The 12438-nt window shown below is 48.6% G+C and overlaps 2 protein-coding genes across 3 annotated transcripts in view; both read right to left on the reverse strand.

Annotated features, from left to right (window-relative positions):
* The window catches only part of ATP6V0D1 (ATPase H+ transporting V0 subunit d1), a 50851-nt gene extending 44351 nt beyond the window's left edge, over positions 1 to 6500 (reverse strand). The window contains exon 1 of the mRNA XM_066349229.1: positions 6261 to 6500. Coding sequence (XP_066205326.1) covers positions 6261 to 6390 — 130 coding nt within the window. The 5' untranslated portion in view covers positions 6391 to 6500. The remainder of the gene's footprint in view (positions 1 to 6260) is intronic.
* Positions 6501 to 7815: 1315 nt separating this feature from the next.
* AGRP (agouti related neuropeptide) lies at positions 7816 to 10444 on the reverse strand. Of its 2 annotated transcripts, none has more exons than XM_066349532.1 (4): positions 10370 to 10444; positions 8483 to 8612; positions 8213 to 8298; positions 7816 to 8019 (listed from the first exon to the last, which is right to left on the reverse strand). In XM_066349532.1, exons 1-4 carry the CDS (start codon positions 10406 to 10408, stop codon positions 7837 to 7839), a joined length of 438 nt encoding a protein of 145 aa, XP_066205629.1. In that variant the 5' UTR covers positions 10409 to 10444; the 3' UTR covers positions 7816 to 7836. The 2 variants fall into 2 exon arrangements, with proteins under 2 accessions (XP_066205629.1, XP_066205630.1); XM_066349533.1 differs by lacking the exon at positions 10370 to 10444 and adding an exon at positions 8739 to 8751.
* Positions 10445 to 12438: the final 1994 nt, after the last annotated feature.

Genomic DNA, 12438 nt, shown 5'->3' on the forward strand with positions numbered 1-12438 from the left:
GAAAATTCTAAGACATTGAAGATAGAAACTGAAGAAGATACAAGTAAATCAAATATATACTATGCTCATGGATAGGAAGAACTGACATCATTAAAATACCCATACTACTGCCCTGGCCGGTTGGCTCAGTGGTAGAGCGTCGGCCTGGCGTGCAGAGGTCCTGGGTTCAATTCCCGGCCAGGGCACACAGGAGAGGCGCCCATCTGCTTCTCCACCCCTCCCCCTCTCCTTCCTCTCTGTCTCTCTCTTCCCCTCCCGCAGCCGAGGCTCCATTGGAGCAAAGATGGCCCAGGCGCTGGGGATGGCTCCTTGGCCTATGCCCCAGGTGCTAGAGTGGCTCTGGTCGCAACAGAGCGATGCCCCGGAGGGGCAGAGCATCGCCCCCTGGTGAGCAGAGCATCGCCCCCTGGTGGGCGTGCCAGGTGGATCCCGGTCGGGCGCATGTGGGAGTCTGTCTGACTGTCTCTCCCCGTTTCCAGCTTCAGAGGAATACAAAAAAAAACAAAAAAAACCCAAAACCCCTAAAATACCAATAGTATTTTTCACAGAACTAAAACAAATAATCCTGAATCTATATGGATCCAAAAAAGACCCCAAATAGCCACAGCCATCCTAAGAAAAAACAACAAAGTTGAAGGTATCACATTACCTGATATCAAACTAAACTAAAAGGTTACAGTAATCAAAACAACATGGTACTGGCATAAAAAGAGACACATAAATCAATGGAACATAGTAAACTCTCTGACATTGCTCTTAAAAATATTTTTTTCTGGATCTGTCTCCTCAGACAAGAGAAACCAAAGGAAAAATAAACAAATAGAAAGAAATAAAAGGAAAAATAAACTACAAAGATTTTACACAGTAAGGGAAACCATCAACAAAACAAAAACACAACCTACAGAATGGAAGAAGATATTCACCAATGAGATATATCTGATAAGGGGTTAATACCCAAAATATATAAAGAACTGACACAGCTTAACACCAAAAAACAATCTAATTTTAAAATGTGCAGAGGAACTAAATACACATTTCTCCAAAGGAGACATACAAATGGCCAATAGACACATGAAAAGATGCTCAGTGTCACTAATCATCGGAGAATGTAAATTAAAACCCCACAATGAACTATCACCTCACACCTGTCAGAATGGCTATTATCAAAAAATCAATAAAAAAAAATCAAGCCTCTGATGTGTGGTGGTGCAGTGGATAAAGCATCGACCTGGAATGCTGAGGTCGCTGGTTCAAAACCCTGGGCTTGTCTGGTCAAGGCACATATGGGAGTTGATGCTTCCTGCTCCTCCTCCCTTTCTCTCTCTTTCTTTCTCTCATTCTCTCCCCTCTATAAAGGAATAAATAAATTTTTTTTTAAAAATCAAGCCTGAACAGGCCATGGCACAGTGGATAGAGCGTCGGCCTGGGATGCTGAGAACCCAGGTTTGAAACCCCAAGGTTGCTGGCTTGGGGGCGGGGGCTCATCTGGCTTGAGCGTGAGGCTGCCAGCTTGAGTGTGGAATCACAGAAATGACCCTATGGTCACTGGCTTGAGCCCAAGGTCACTGGCTCAGCTGGAGCCCCCCCCCCACCAAAGCACGTATGTGAAAGCAATAAATGAACAACTGAAGTGCCACAACTATGAACTGATGCTTCTCATCTCTCTCCCTTCCTGACTGTCTGCCCCCTCCCCATGTTAAAAAAAAAAAAAAAGAAAAAAATCAAGTGTTGGTGAGGAGGTAGAGAAAAGGGAACCCTCATGCACTGTGGTTGGTGGGAATGCAAATTGATGCAGCCATTATAAAAAACAGTATTGAGTCTCCTCAAAAAATTAAAAACAGAATGACCTTATGACCCAGCAATCCCGCTTCTAGGTATTTTCAGCCATAAAAATAATGAAATCTTACAATTTGTGACAACGTGGCTTGAACTAGGCGGTATTATGCTAAGTGAGAGTAAGTCAGACAGAGAAAGATAAATATCATATGATTTTACTTATATGTGGAATCTATTTAAAAAAACAAAATAAATGAACAAACAAAACAAACAAATTAATAGATCAGAAGAACAAACTGATGGTTGCCAAGTGGGAAGGAGGTTGGGGTCTGGGTGAAAAAAACAATGAAGGGATTAAAAGGATAAATTGGCCTGTCCAGGCGGTAGCGCAGTGGATAGAGTGTTGGACTGGGACACAGAGGACCCAGGTTCGAATCTGCCAGCTTGAGCGTTGGCTCATCTGGTTTGAGCAAGGCTCACCAGCTTGAGCCCAAGGTCACTGGTTTGAGCAAGGGGTCACTCAATCTGCTGTAGCCCCTGGGTCAGGGCACATATGAGAAAGCAATCAATGAACAACTAAGGTGCCGCAACAAAGAATTGATGCTTCTCATCTCTCTCCCTTCCTGTCTGTCTGTCCCTATCTGTCCCTCTCTCTGTCTCTCACACACACAAAAAAAGAGTATAAATTGGCAGTTACAAAATAATCACTGGGATGTAAACTACAGCATAGGGAATATGAGTAATATTGTAATAACTATATATGGTGTCGGGGGGGTACTAGACTTATGAGGGGGATCACTTCATAAGTTATGTAAATTTTTAATCATTATGTTGTACACCTGAAACTAATATAATACTGAATGTCAACCGTAATGGAAAAAAACATATTATACATCTCTTATCTATATTTGTTTCCTTACATAACAAAGCAGCATTTTACATGCCAATAAAAAAACTAAAGTACTATTTTAATTATTACATTAATTATATGGCTGCACTATAATCTATTTAATTAATTTTCTACCATTATTTATTATTTAGATGGTTTCTAATATTTAATTGTATAAATAGCTTTTTACCTTTAAAAAAGAGAGAGAGCCTGACCAGGCGGTGGCACAGTGGATAGAGCGTTGGACTGGGATGCCGAGGACCCAGGTTCAAGACCTCGAGGTCGCCAGCTTGAGCGCGGGCTCATCTGGTTTGAGCACAGCTCACCAGCTTGGACTCAAGGTCGCTGGCTTGAGCAAGGGGTTACTCGGTCTGCTGAAGGCCCATGGTCAAGGCACATATGAGAAAGCAATCAATGAACAACTGAGGTGTCACAACAAAAAACTAATCTTAAGTCCCATCTCCCTTTCCTGGAGGACTGTGAGTGGGCTGAAAGTTCCAACCCTCTATTAATTGATGCTTCTCATCTCTCTCTGTTCCTGTCTGTCTGCCCCTATCTATCCTTCTCTCTGACTCATTCTCTGTCTCTGTAAAAAAAAAAAAAAGAGAGAGAGAGAGAGAGAACATCATTCAACAAAGTATCTCAGCTCTCACTGCATAAAATAAGTGTTCTGTAAGTATATGTTGAATGAATGAAAACATTTCAAGTAAGTAATACCGTATGTTTTCTCTTTGTACATCTCTGACCCACCTCCTTCTTCCCCACAAGCTGGGACATAGCTCCCAGAAAGTACTCAACACATCCAGAAACATTCAGCTGAAAAGAGCTTTTATGACCATACAGCTTTTCTGTCCCCTCAGCTCTCCAAAGGGGGGAAAGACCTCTCCAGGTTCTTTCTCCTACCTCTGAGAAAAGACAATCAAGCAAGATGGACAACAGAAGACACATGGGCTTCAGAGATGCTGAGAGCCTGAGTTCTATGGAAGAGGTCAGTAGCAGATCCCTGCTAGAGTGGAATCCAGAGAGAAAGGCTAGGGTGTGGTGGCAAATTATTTGCCCCAATTTGCTGAACGAATAACATCCTATGCCCAATGTGCTACACCTTCTGAAAATGCCACAACACCTGAAACATGTTCTTTGGAAACCTCAGCACCTCAGGGAAAGCAGCACAAACACCACCGGAGCTATAACTGGGTATAAAAGACATCATTCCAGCCTAGCATGGCCAATGAGGTTCTAAGATAGGATGCTACTGGAGCTGAGCCTTGAAGGGTGGAAGTCACTGAGCTTCATAGGGACAAGAAGGAAGAAGAGGGAATGGCAAATACAAATAGTACTGAAAACAAAACTAATATTTACCCAGCGCTTTTTCTGTGCTTGATGATGGGCTGTGTTTTACATGTAATTGTTGACATTTCACAACCTTCTGAGATACATACTGTTAATCTCTAAATGAAGTACTCAATGTCAAGAGGGGTTAAGTAACTTGTTTAAGGTAATCCAGTAATTGGCATGGCTAGGATTCAAACTTAGATTTGTCTAAATTCGAAGTCTGCCACACTATGTGCACCAAGGGCCAGGGACATGGCTTGAGTGAGGGAAAGGAATTATGTCTGAAAGAACAAGGAAATCCCTAAATGTCATGCTAAAGGTCTGTATGGTGGTCCACAAGGGGGCCATGTTCTGATCAGTGTTGTAGGAAGAATGACCTAACATGCTTATGGAGGGTGATGGAAGGTCTGCTGGGAAGACACGAACACTGTGGCCTCGGAAGCTGGGGGTGGGGGGCAGGTAGGGGTAAGAGGGGTCAGCAGCAAGAATGAGAAAAACCTGGAAGAGAAACAAATTCACCAAATGCCATTTGGTAACCAGTGAAGTTCACCTTCAGATTTAAGCAAACCAAGATCTTCCTCCAGTCCCACTCAGTCCACAAAACTCACATTAAGTGCCAACTGTGTGCCAGGCCCTGACCCAGACAGCCTCCCAGTTTGTTTGTTTTTTTCTAATGTTTATTTTATTGATTTTAGAGAGAAAGGGAGAGAGGGAGACAAGAACATCAATCTGTTCCCCTATGTGCCCTGACTAGGGATTGAATAAGCAACCTCGGCTCTTCTGGAGGACACTAACCAGCCAAGCTATCCTGCCAGGGCTAGCCTTCCTGTTTCTCCTCCTTCTCCAACAGTGAGGACAGTCGGGTTGCTGGCAGGCTTCTACAACCCAGAGTCTAAGTGCTCTCCTCTCCTTCCCCACCTCCTCTCCCACAAGGGAGATGAATAACCTTTTTTGCACATTTGTGTTAAAACCATAAAGTCCACAATTGTATTTTAACTTTAGTAAGTTTTAAAACTTAAAGGCATGCATGTTTGCATTATTGCAAGATAAACAAAAACTAGCTTTTAAAATTGAGCTCCCGGCCTGACCTGTGGTGGCGCAGTGGGATAAAGCGTCGACCTGGAACACTGAGGTTGCTGGTTTGAAACCCTGGGCTTGCCTGGTCAAGGCACATATGGGAGTTGATGCTTCCTGCTCCTCCCCCTTCTCTCTCTCTCTCCCACCTCTCTAAAAATCAATAAATAAAATATTTTTTAAAAATTGAGCTCCCTTTTAACTTCAACATCTTTTTTTTTTTTTTTTTTTTTTTTGGAAAATTTCCTCCAGAGGATGAATCATCTGATCATCTTCCTCCTCCAGTGACCATGAGACTAGCTCAAGAGTACACTTGAGGGTCAGGGATGGGGATTCACATCCCAGCCACTGTGCCCTTCACTACCACATGGGGGATGGGTGGATTGTGAAGACTGGAATCAGAGACATCTCTAATTCAGTAAATTTGATACAACTGTGGGGGGGGGGTATGGAGAGGGGTCCTTCCTACTTTGAAGCTGTGTGTGCTGAGAAGAGAGGGAAACTCAGCTTCTCACAATTCTTGCGCTAAGAAACCCTACTCCAACAAGCATCCTTCTCGCTGAGGGTTTAGGACTTACAGCCAAATACATGTACACGAACATCCTGACTCGTAGGGCCACGCCTTGCTCTCCCAAACACTGCCTTAAGAAGCCTCTGCACAGCCAGTGGTTCCGCGATGGAAGAAAACTCGAACTAAGCAGGCTCAGCAATTCCCCAGGAAGGTTTACACCACGGCCAACGAGAAGACACAACGATCTCAAATGCCCCAGTGTATGGAGTGAAGAGGGGAAACTTTTCCGCTTAGTTCCTCTAAACGTAGCCACGGGACAGCTCACTCTGGCTACGTCAGGGGAAAGACTGGATCAACGCATCTCGCACCGACCAACCACTCCCGAGACCCTCTCTTCCAAACTACATGGTGGGGCAGAATGGCGGAAGAGGCGGCTCCAACGGAGGTGAACCATTGCGGTTTCAAAGGCTTGTTTGCATTTGGGCCCGATCCGAGCCGCAGGAGGAGGCAGATCCCCTTCCACGCGCGCCGGCCTTCAGCCCCAGATTCCCAGCCAGGCCTCTCAGGCCCTTCGAGAACCCCCGCCTTCGGCTTCTCCTAGTAGAACTCGGAACCCGCAGGCCGGGGCCAGCTTCCTTGCCGGCCTTTCAAGGCCGCGCATCCCAGCCCACGGCTCACCCTCGAGCGTCTCGCACTGCACCAGGTTGAGGTAATCCGCCTGGCTGAGCACCCCGGCCTTCAGGCCGCGCACTAGTCCCTCCAAGTAGCCATTGTCCACGTTGAAGTAAAGCTCCGGGAAGGACGACATGGCTGCTGCGGGGCGGCGGGACCGGAGAACCCCAAACCGCAGGCTCGCAGCTCAACTCCAAGATCAGCTGACTCGACACCCGCAACCGACTGTCAAGCGCGTCAGGTGACGTGCAACGAGTCACGTGATCGCAACTGGGCGGGGCGCTGAGCGTCGCCCACCTTCCGGGTGGCTTCGAGCGGAAGCGTTGCGCAGGTGTGGGCGGGGATGCCTTCTGGCGCCTGCGCGCTGAGAGAAGGCGAAACCTCAGGCTCCCAGCAGGAGCGACTTGACATGACAGAGGCTGGCCGCGCGGTGGCGCCCGTGGCTATGGAAATTGAATTGGGCCCTGTATCTTTTCCTGGTCTGGTGCATCTGGCACTGTGGGGGCGTGCAGAGTAAAAATGGGAGCTATTTACGCTTGGAAATATTCCAGATTCTTGAGTCAGCCTTCCCTCGAAGGGAACTGAGAGATGGCAACGGCGGCCTTCTCTGGGTGTCACACATCGAGTTAGCTGCAAGTAGGCCCTGGAGCCTAATGCTTGTTGGCCAGCCAGAAGTTACAGACCCTGTCCCGTCCCCCTTTACCCCTTATTTACTGTACAAGATTCTCGATGGCTGGAGAGCAGTTCTCCCTCAACGTTGCGTTGTGTCCTAAGAGCGTGCATGTAGGTAACTAAGATGATGAGGTAACACAAGACTCTGGAGTATGTGTGTGTGTGTGGTTTCTAGGTTTGGCAGCACCCCCATCCTTGCCATGATCTACCCCCTATAAAGTCTACCTTAGAAAAAAATGACACAGGCCCTGGCCGGTTGGCTCAGTGGTAGGGCGTCGGCCTGGCGTGCAGAAGTCCCAGGTTCGATTCCCGGCCAGGGCACACAGAAGAAGCGCCCATCTGCTTCTCCACCCCTCCCCCTCTCCTTCCTCTCTGTCTCTCTCTTCCCCTCCCGCAGCGAGGCTCCATTGGAGCAAAGATGGCCGGGGCACTGGGGATGGGTCCTTGGCCTCTGCCCCAGGCGCTGGAGTGGCTCTGGTCGCAACAGAGTGATGCCCCGGAGGGGCGGAGCATCGCCCCCTGGTGGGCGTGCCAGGTGGATCCTGGTCGGGGAGCATGCGGGAGTCTGTCTGTCTCTCCCCGTTTCCAGCTTCAGAAAAATACAAAAAAAAAAAGAAAAAGAAAAAGAAAAAAATGACACAGGCCCTGGCCGATGGCTGGGTTGGAGCGTCATCCCAACATGCTGAGGCTGTGAGTTCGATCCCAGATCAGGGCACATACAAGAATCAACCGATGACAACATGAATAAATGGAATAACAAATCAGTGTTTCTCTCTCTCCCTTTCTCTCCCTCTGTCTCCCTTCTTCTCTATAGAAAAAAAGAAAAAGGAAAATGCCACAGCCTTGGGATTTTGGTTCCAAACTTTATTCACACACTCCCAAACCCAGTCCGAACTCTGACGTTGACTAGCTAGGTGCGGCTGCAGGGGTTTCCCGCAGTACCCAGCTTGCGGCAGTAGCAGAAGGCATTGAAGAACCTGCAGTAGCATGTGGCGCATGGGTCACAGCACGGTACTTGGTGTCCCAGACAGGATTCGTGCAGTCGCACGCAGCGACGTAGGGAGCGTGGCTCGCGTCTTTCCGGATCTAGCACCTGCAGGGATGTGGGAGCCTAGGCCTCCGGGGCAGGTCCAGGGACCTCACCTGCCCCCATCCAAGTGGGATGACATTGGAGCATGGGGTATGCAGTTCCCCCCTAGGTGAGGGGTCATGAAATGGAGAGTGGGAATGATGCCTTATGTCCCTTCCCAAGGCCTGTGACCTCACCCCTTTCCCGGAACAGTTACCTCTGCCAAGTCCTTGGCCTCTTGCAGCAGAGCCTCTTCAGCCTGTTCTGCAGTTGTCCTTTTCAGCCCAGGCCTCAGGCCCAGGCCTGTGACAGATGATGTGAGGGCAGAGCACACACACACACACACACACACACACACACACACCACAAAACACCCACCTCCCAGGCCTGGGATTGGGAAGGGAAAAGGAGAGCTCATACCAGGCAGAATAGTTTGTGGCCAGAGGGTGTCCAGGCCCCACCCAGACCCACCCCTGCCCACACTGACCTGACAGCTCTGGAAACAGGACCTGCTCAGGCCTTCTGATGCCCTCTAAGGGTGCTAAGCTCATCTGGGCACCTTGCATGGCAGGCAGTGCCAGCAACAGGACACAGCTCAGCAGTGCAATCAGCATAGCCTGGCTCAGCAGGAAGACCCACCACTTAGTCCCTCCTCATTTTTGGAGCACCCACTAAGTGCCCTATCCCCAAGATAAACCCCCAGCCCCCGAGAGTAGGAATCTCTGCCCAACCTGAGGACTTACTTCTGCTTGCTGAATCCTTGCCTCAGAGTTCCTGGCCACCCCATGCCCTCAGCTTATATAGCAGGGTCTAATGAAAGGCCTACACGTGACTATTTCCTGTAGCAAGTACATGAGGGGCCCTCCCCAGAGGATGGGGGTGGGGGTACAGTTCAGGCCTCTCTCCCTGGAACCTGAGCTTTTGGATGCTTTACAAGAGGGTAACCATCTCCAATTGCAAGTGAGGTCTCCAGGAGCCAAATAAGTTGGGAAACAAGATAAGGTGCCCAGGGTCCCCAAATTTCTACAGGACAGGGACCTGGGGGGTCTCTGGGGGCCACTTGGGGCTAGGAAGGACAATACAATGGCAGGCTGGAGCCATTATCAGTAACAAAGCAGGTGGCCCTGAGAGCTTAATTTAATTTGTGGCCCTGGAGATGCTCCCTCAGACACTACGTGGCATGTTGTTTGCTTTGCTTCCAGGAACTTGGGTCAAGCACATTGAAGGAGGTGATGGAACAGTGGCCAGAGTGGGGCAAAGGTGGGGTGCAGACCTAGACCCTGAGGTTTTTGCAGGAGAAAGGGATGGAGAAGCCCACCTAGCCAACACCAGGCCCTCCTACTTCCATCCCTGGCTCTGCCTCCCCTCCTCCTTCTCCCTCCAGGCTTCTCCAAGACCCCCACCCCTTCTCCTGTCCCAAATCCCTTTCTGCCTGGGTTTCCTGGAAGCCAAGGAAACAGAACGGACTGTTCCCTGGGTGGACAAGCAGCTCCAAAGTAAAAAGCTTTCAGGCCGCCTGCCTCATTAGTGCTAATGGTTGCTCCCTTCCTCTCTGTGTTGTTAGGGCCCTGCGCACGCCTAGTCTCATCAGCACAAGGCTGCCTTTTTGTGGGGATGGTAGAACACTCAGGACCCCCACCTTCCCTCACCCCTCTGGAGGGCAATTTATCACACACTTGCCCAATCAAGGAAAGGGATGCAGTCTGAATCAGCTTCAAGGCCTCAGCGTACAAACTCGGTCAGCTCCAGGCAGTGGAAAGAGGGTGAAGGGGCTGTTGGTGGCCCAAGTTTACACAGGCTATTCTGACCAGGCAAAAAGCCTGAGGAAGTTCTCTCAGCAGTGAGTGGAAATCACAGGTTGTCATCTGGCAGCCTTTGGCCTGGTGTCAACACCAACAATTGGTGTTGGGGTGTGGGTTGTATGGAGAGGAGATGTTCTGCAGAGGGTGGCCCTGTGGCAGCTTCTTCCACAGATGGACACTGTTGTCTGTTCTAGGATCAGGTTGGCATTGGGCTCACTGTGGTTGGCTCAGGGTAACAGTCCTAGTAGCTCAGAGGGTCATGCTACTGCTGGGGGGTGGCGGCGGCTGGGAAAGTCTCTGAGGAGCTGGTCCCTGAATAATTTAGTAAAGGGCCAGGCCCTGTTTCTCTCCTGAGAAAGGTACTGACTGTTTTAGTGACTGTCATAAAGCCAGCCTGGTGTCAGGGGCTTCCTGGACATTGAGCTTTCGCCCTCGAGGCCACAGTTGAGTGTGGTGGCCCACCCAGGGCTTTCTCTTCTCAGAGTGGTGCAGGCTGAAGGTATCTGGCACCCATGTGTGACCCCATCCTGGTGGGGCCTCTTGGGGCTAGAAGGACACTACATCAAATATACCTGAGGCATGTTCCCCAAATCCTTGGTCCCTGGCTTCATCCTTGGAGATTCTGGCCGAAGGGACAGTCCTAGGGAGCAGGGACTGAGTGGATTTTAGAAAGGTGTCCTAGGTAAATTAAGGTGGGCTTGGTCAGCACCCATGCTAAGGTCGGGGCCTCCTCCCCCTCAGGCACTCAGTGTCTTTACTCACCAACAGAGCAGTGACTGTCTTCACCTGGGTGTGTGCACGCAGGTGGATCAGCCCCATGAACAGTGATGGACAAGGGCTGAGGCACACAGGCAACCTGGGTCCCTGATCAGGTCCGATGGGAGAGACAGTCAAGAAAACCAACCATCAAAACACAGTGGGATGATCAGAGAAGTATAAATATTGGGTATTCAGTGACAGTAAGGGATAATTGTGAATTTTCGTTGTTGTGATAATGGTGATATGGTTGTGCTTTCTTTTAATTTAGAATCAAATTTAATGGGGTTACATTGATTAACAAGAGTACATAGATTGCTATAGATTGCTTTTGTTTTTTGTTTTTGTTTTTGTTTTAATTTTTTTAAAAAAAGGACTCATCTTTTAGAGAAACATAATGAAGTATTTACTGATAAAATAATAAGAAGCTTGGCTTGAGCCAAGATGGTTGGTTGCTGGCTTGAGTCCAAGGTGGCTGGTTTGAGCAAGGGGTCACTGGCTTGGCCGGATGCCCTCTCCCTTGGGTCAGTGCACATGTAAGAAAGCAATCAATGGCCTGACTAGGCGGGGCACAGTGGATAGAGCGTCGGATTGGGATGCAGAGGACCCAGGTTCCAGACCCCGAAGTCGCCAGCTTGAGCATGGGATCATTTGGTTTGAGCAAAGCTCACCAGCTTAGACCCAAGGTCGCTGGCTCAAGAAAGGGGTTACTTGGTCTGCTGAAGGCCCATGGTCAAGGCACATATGAGAAAGCACTCAATGAACAACTAAGGTGTCGCAATGAAAAACTGATGATTGATGCTTCTCATCTCTCTGCGTTCCCATCTGTCTGTCCCTATCTATCCCTCTCTCTGTCTCTGTAAAAAAAAGAAAGAAAGAAAGCAATCAATGAACAACTACGGTGCTACAACTATGAGTTGATGCTTCTCATCTTTCTCCCTTCCTGTCTGTCTGTCTCTCTCTCTCTCTTTCTCACTAAAAATAAGAAGTCTGAGATTTGCTTTAAATTAATCCAAGGTTGGGGGAATAGTGGGAGGTGATATGAATGAAACAAAATTGTGAGTTTGTAATTGTTAAGAAATTGGGTGATGGGTCCCTAGGCCTCATTATGCTATTACTGCTGCTTTTGTATATATTAGAAATTTTCTATAAATTTCTAAAATTAAAAACAAAATAATTTTTTTAAAAATGCAGTGGGATACACAACTAAATGGAACTAAATAGAGCAATGCGTTGATGCTTCTCTCTGTCTGTCTGTCTGTCTCTCTCTCTCTCTTTCTTTCCAATCAATGAGAAAAAAATTGTAATGCAGAGATAAGTGCTTTGATAAAAGAATGCCCCAGGGGCATGTATGACCAGGATGGGCACCTACCCTCGCTGAGGGAGGGGCCAGGAAGTTGGCTAAGGAAGGCTCTCCTAGGGGAAGAGACTGTTACTCAGTCCTGAAACTTGAGTAGGAGTTGGGGAGATTCCAGGCAGGGGACATTATAAGTTTCCTGGACCCATACCTGGCACACAGTTTATCCAGCTGCCTAACTATACAGCTTCACACTGGCACAGGCTCTGCCCCAATCCTGCCTGGTTCCTGCCTGAAAGGACCCAGCCAGGTAAACAGTCGGCAGACTTTTCTCTCACTTTGGGTCAGTGAGCCAGATACCCCCAGAGCTGATTCAGTCCATGAGTCAGTCAGCAAACATCTATAGCCACCTTCACATGTCCAACTGCTTTGAGTGGGCACAGGCTCAGATCAAAGCAGCACTCATGCCACTCATAAACCCAAGTGGAATCCAGAGGAGGAAATCAACATTTGCTTATGCCCTTCCGCACCCCACCCTCCTTCTACCTTCCAGCGGGTGTCACCACCCCCTCCCACCACTGCTGAATT

This window comes from Saccopteryx leptura, chromosome 9, assembly GCF_036850995.1.
Source record: "Saccopteryx leptura isolate mSacLep1 chromosome 9, mSacLep1_pri_phased_curated, whole genome shotgun sequence".
NCBI lineage: Eukaryota > Metazoa > Chordata > Mammalia > Chiroptera > Emballonuridae > Saccopteryx > Saccopteryx leptura.

Coding starts and splice junctions, on each gene's coding strand:
- AGRP (XM_066349532.1), bottom strand. CDS start 10,408: ATGAAGCCAGGGACCAAGGATTTGGGGAACATGCCTCAG. Junction 8,613..10,369: donor ATTTGGGGAACATGCCTCAG/GTATATTTGATG, acceptor CTGCTGAGCCAG/GCTATGCTGATTGCACTGCT. Junction 8,299..8,482: donor CCTGTTTCCAGAGCTGTCAG/GTCAGTGTGGGC, acceptor CATCTGTCACAG/GCCTGGGCCTGAGGCCTGGG.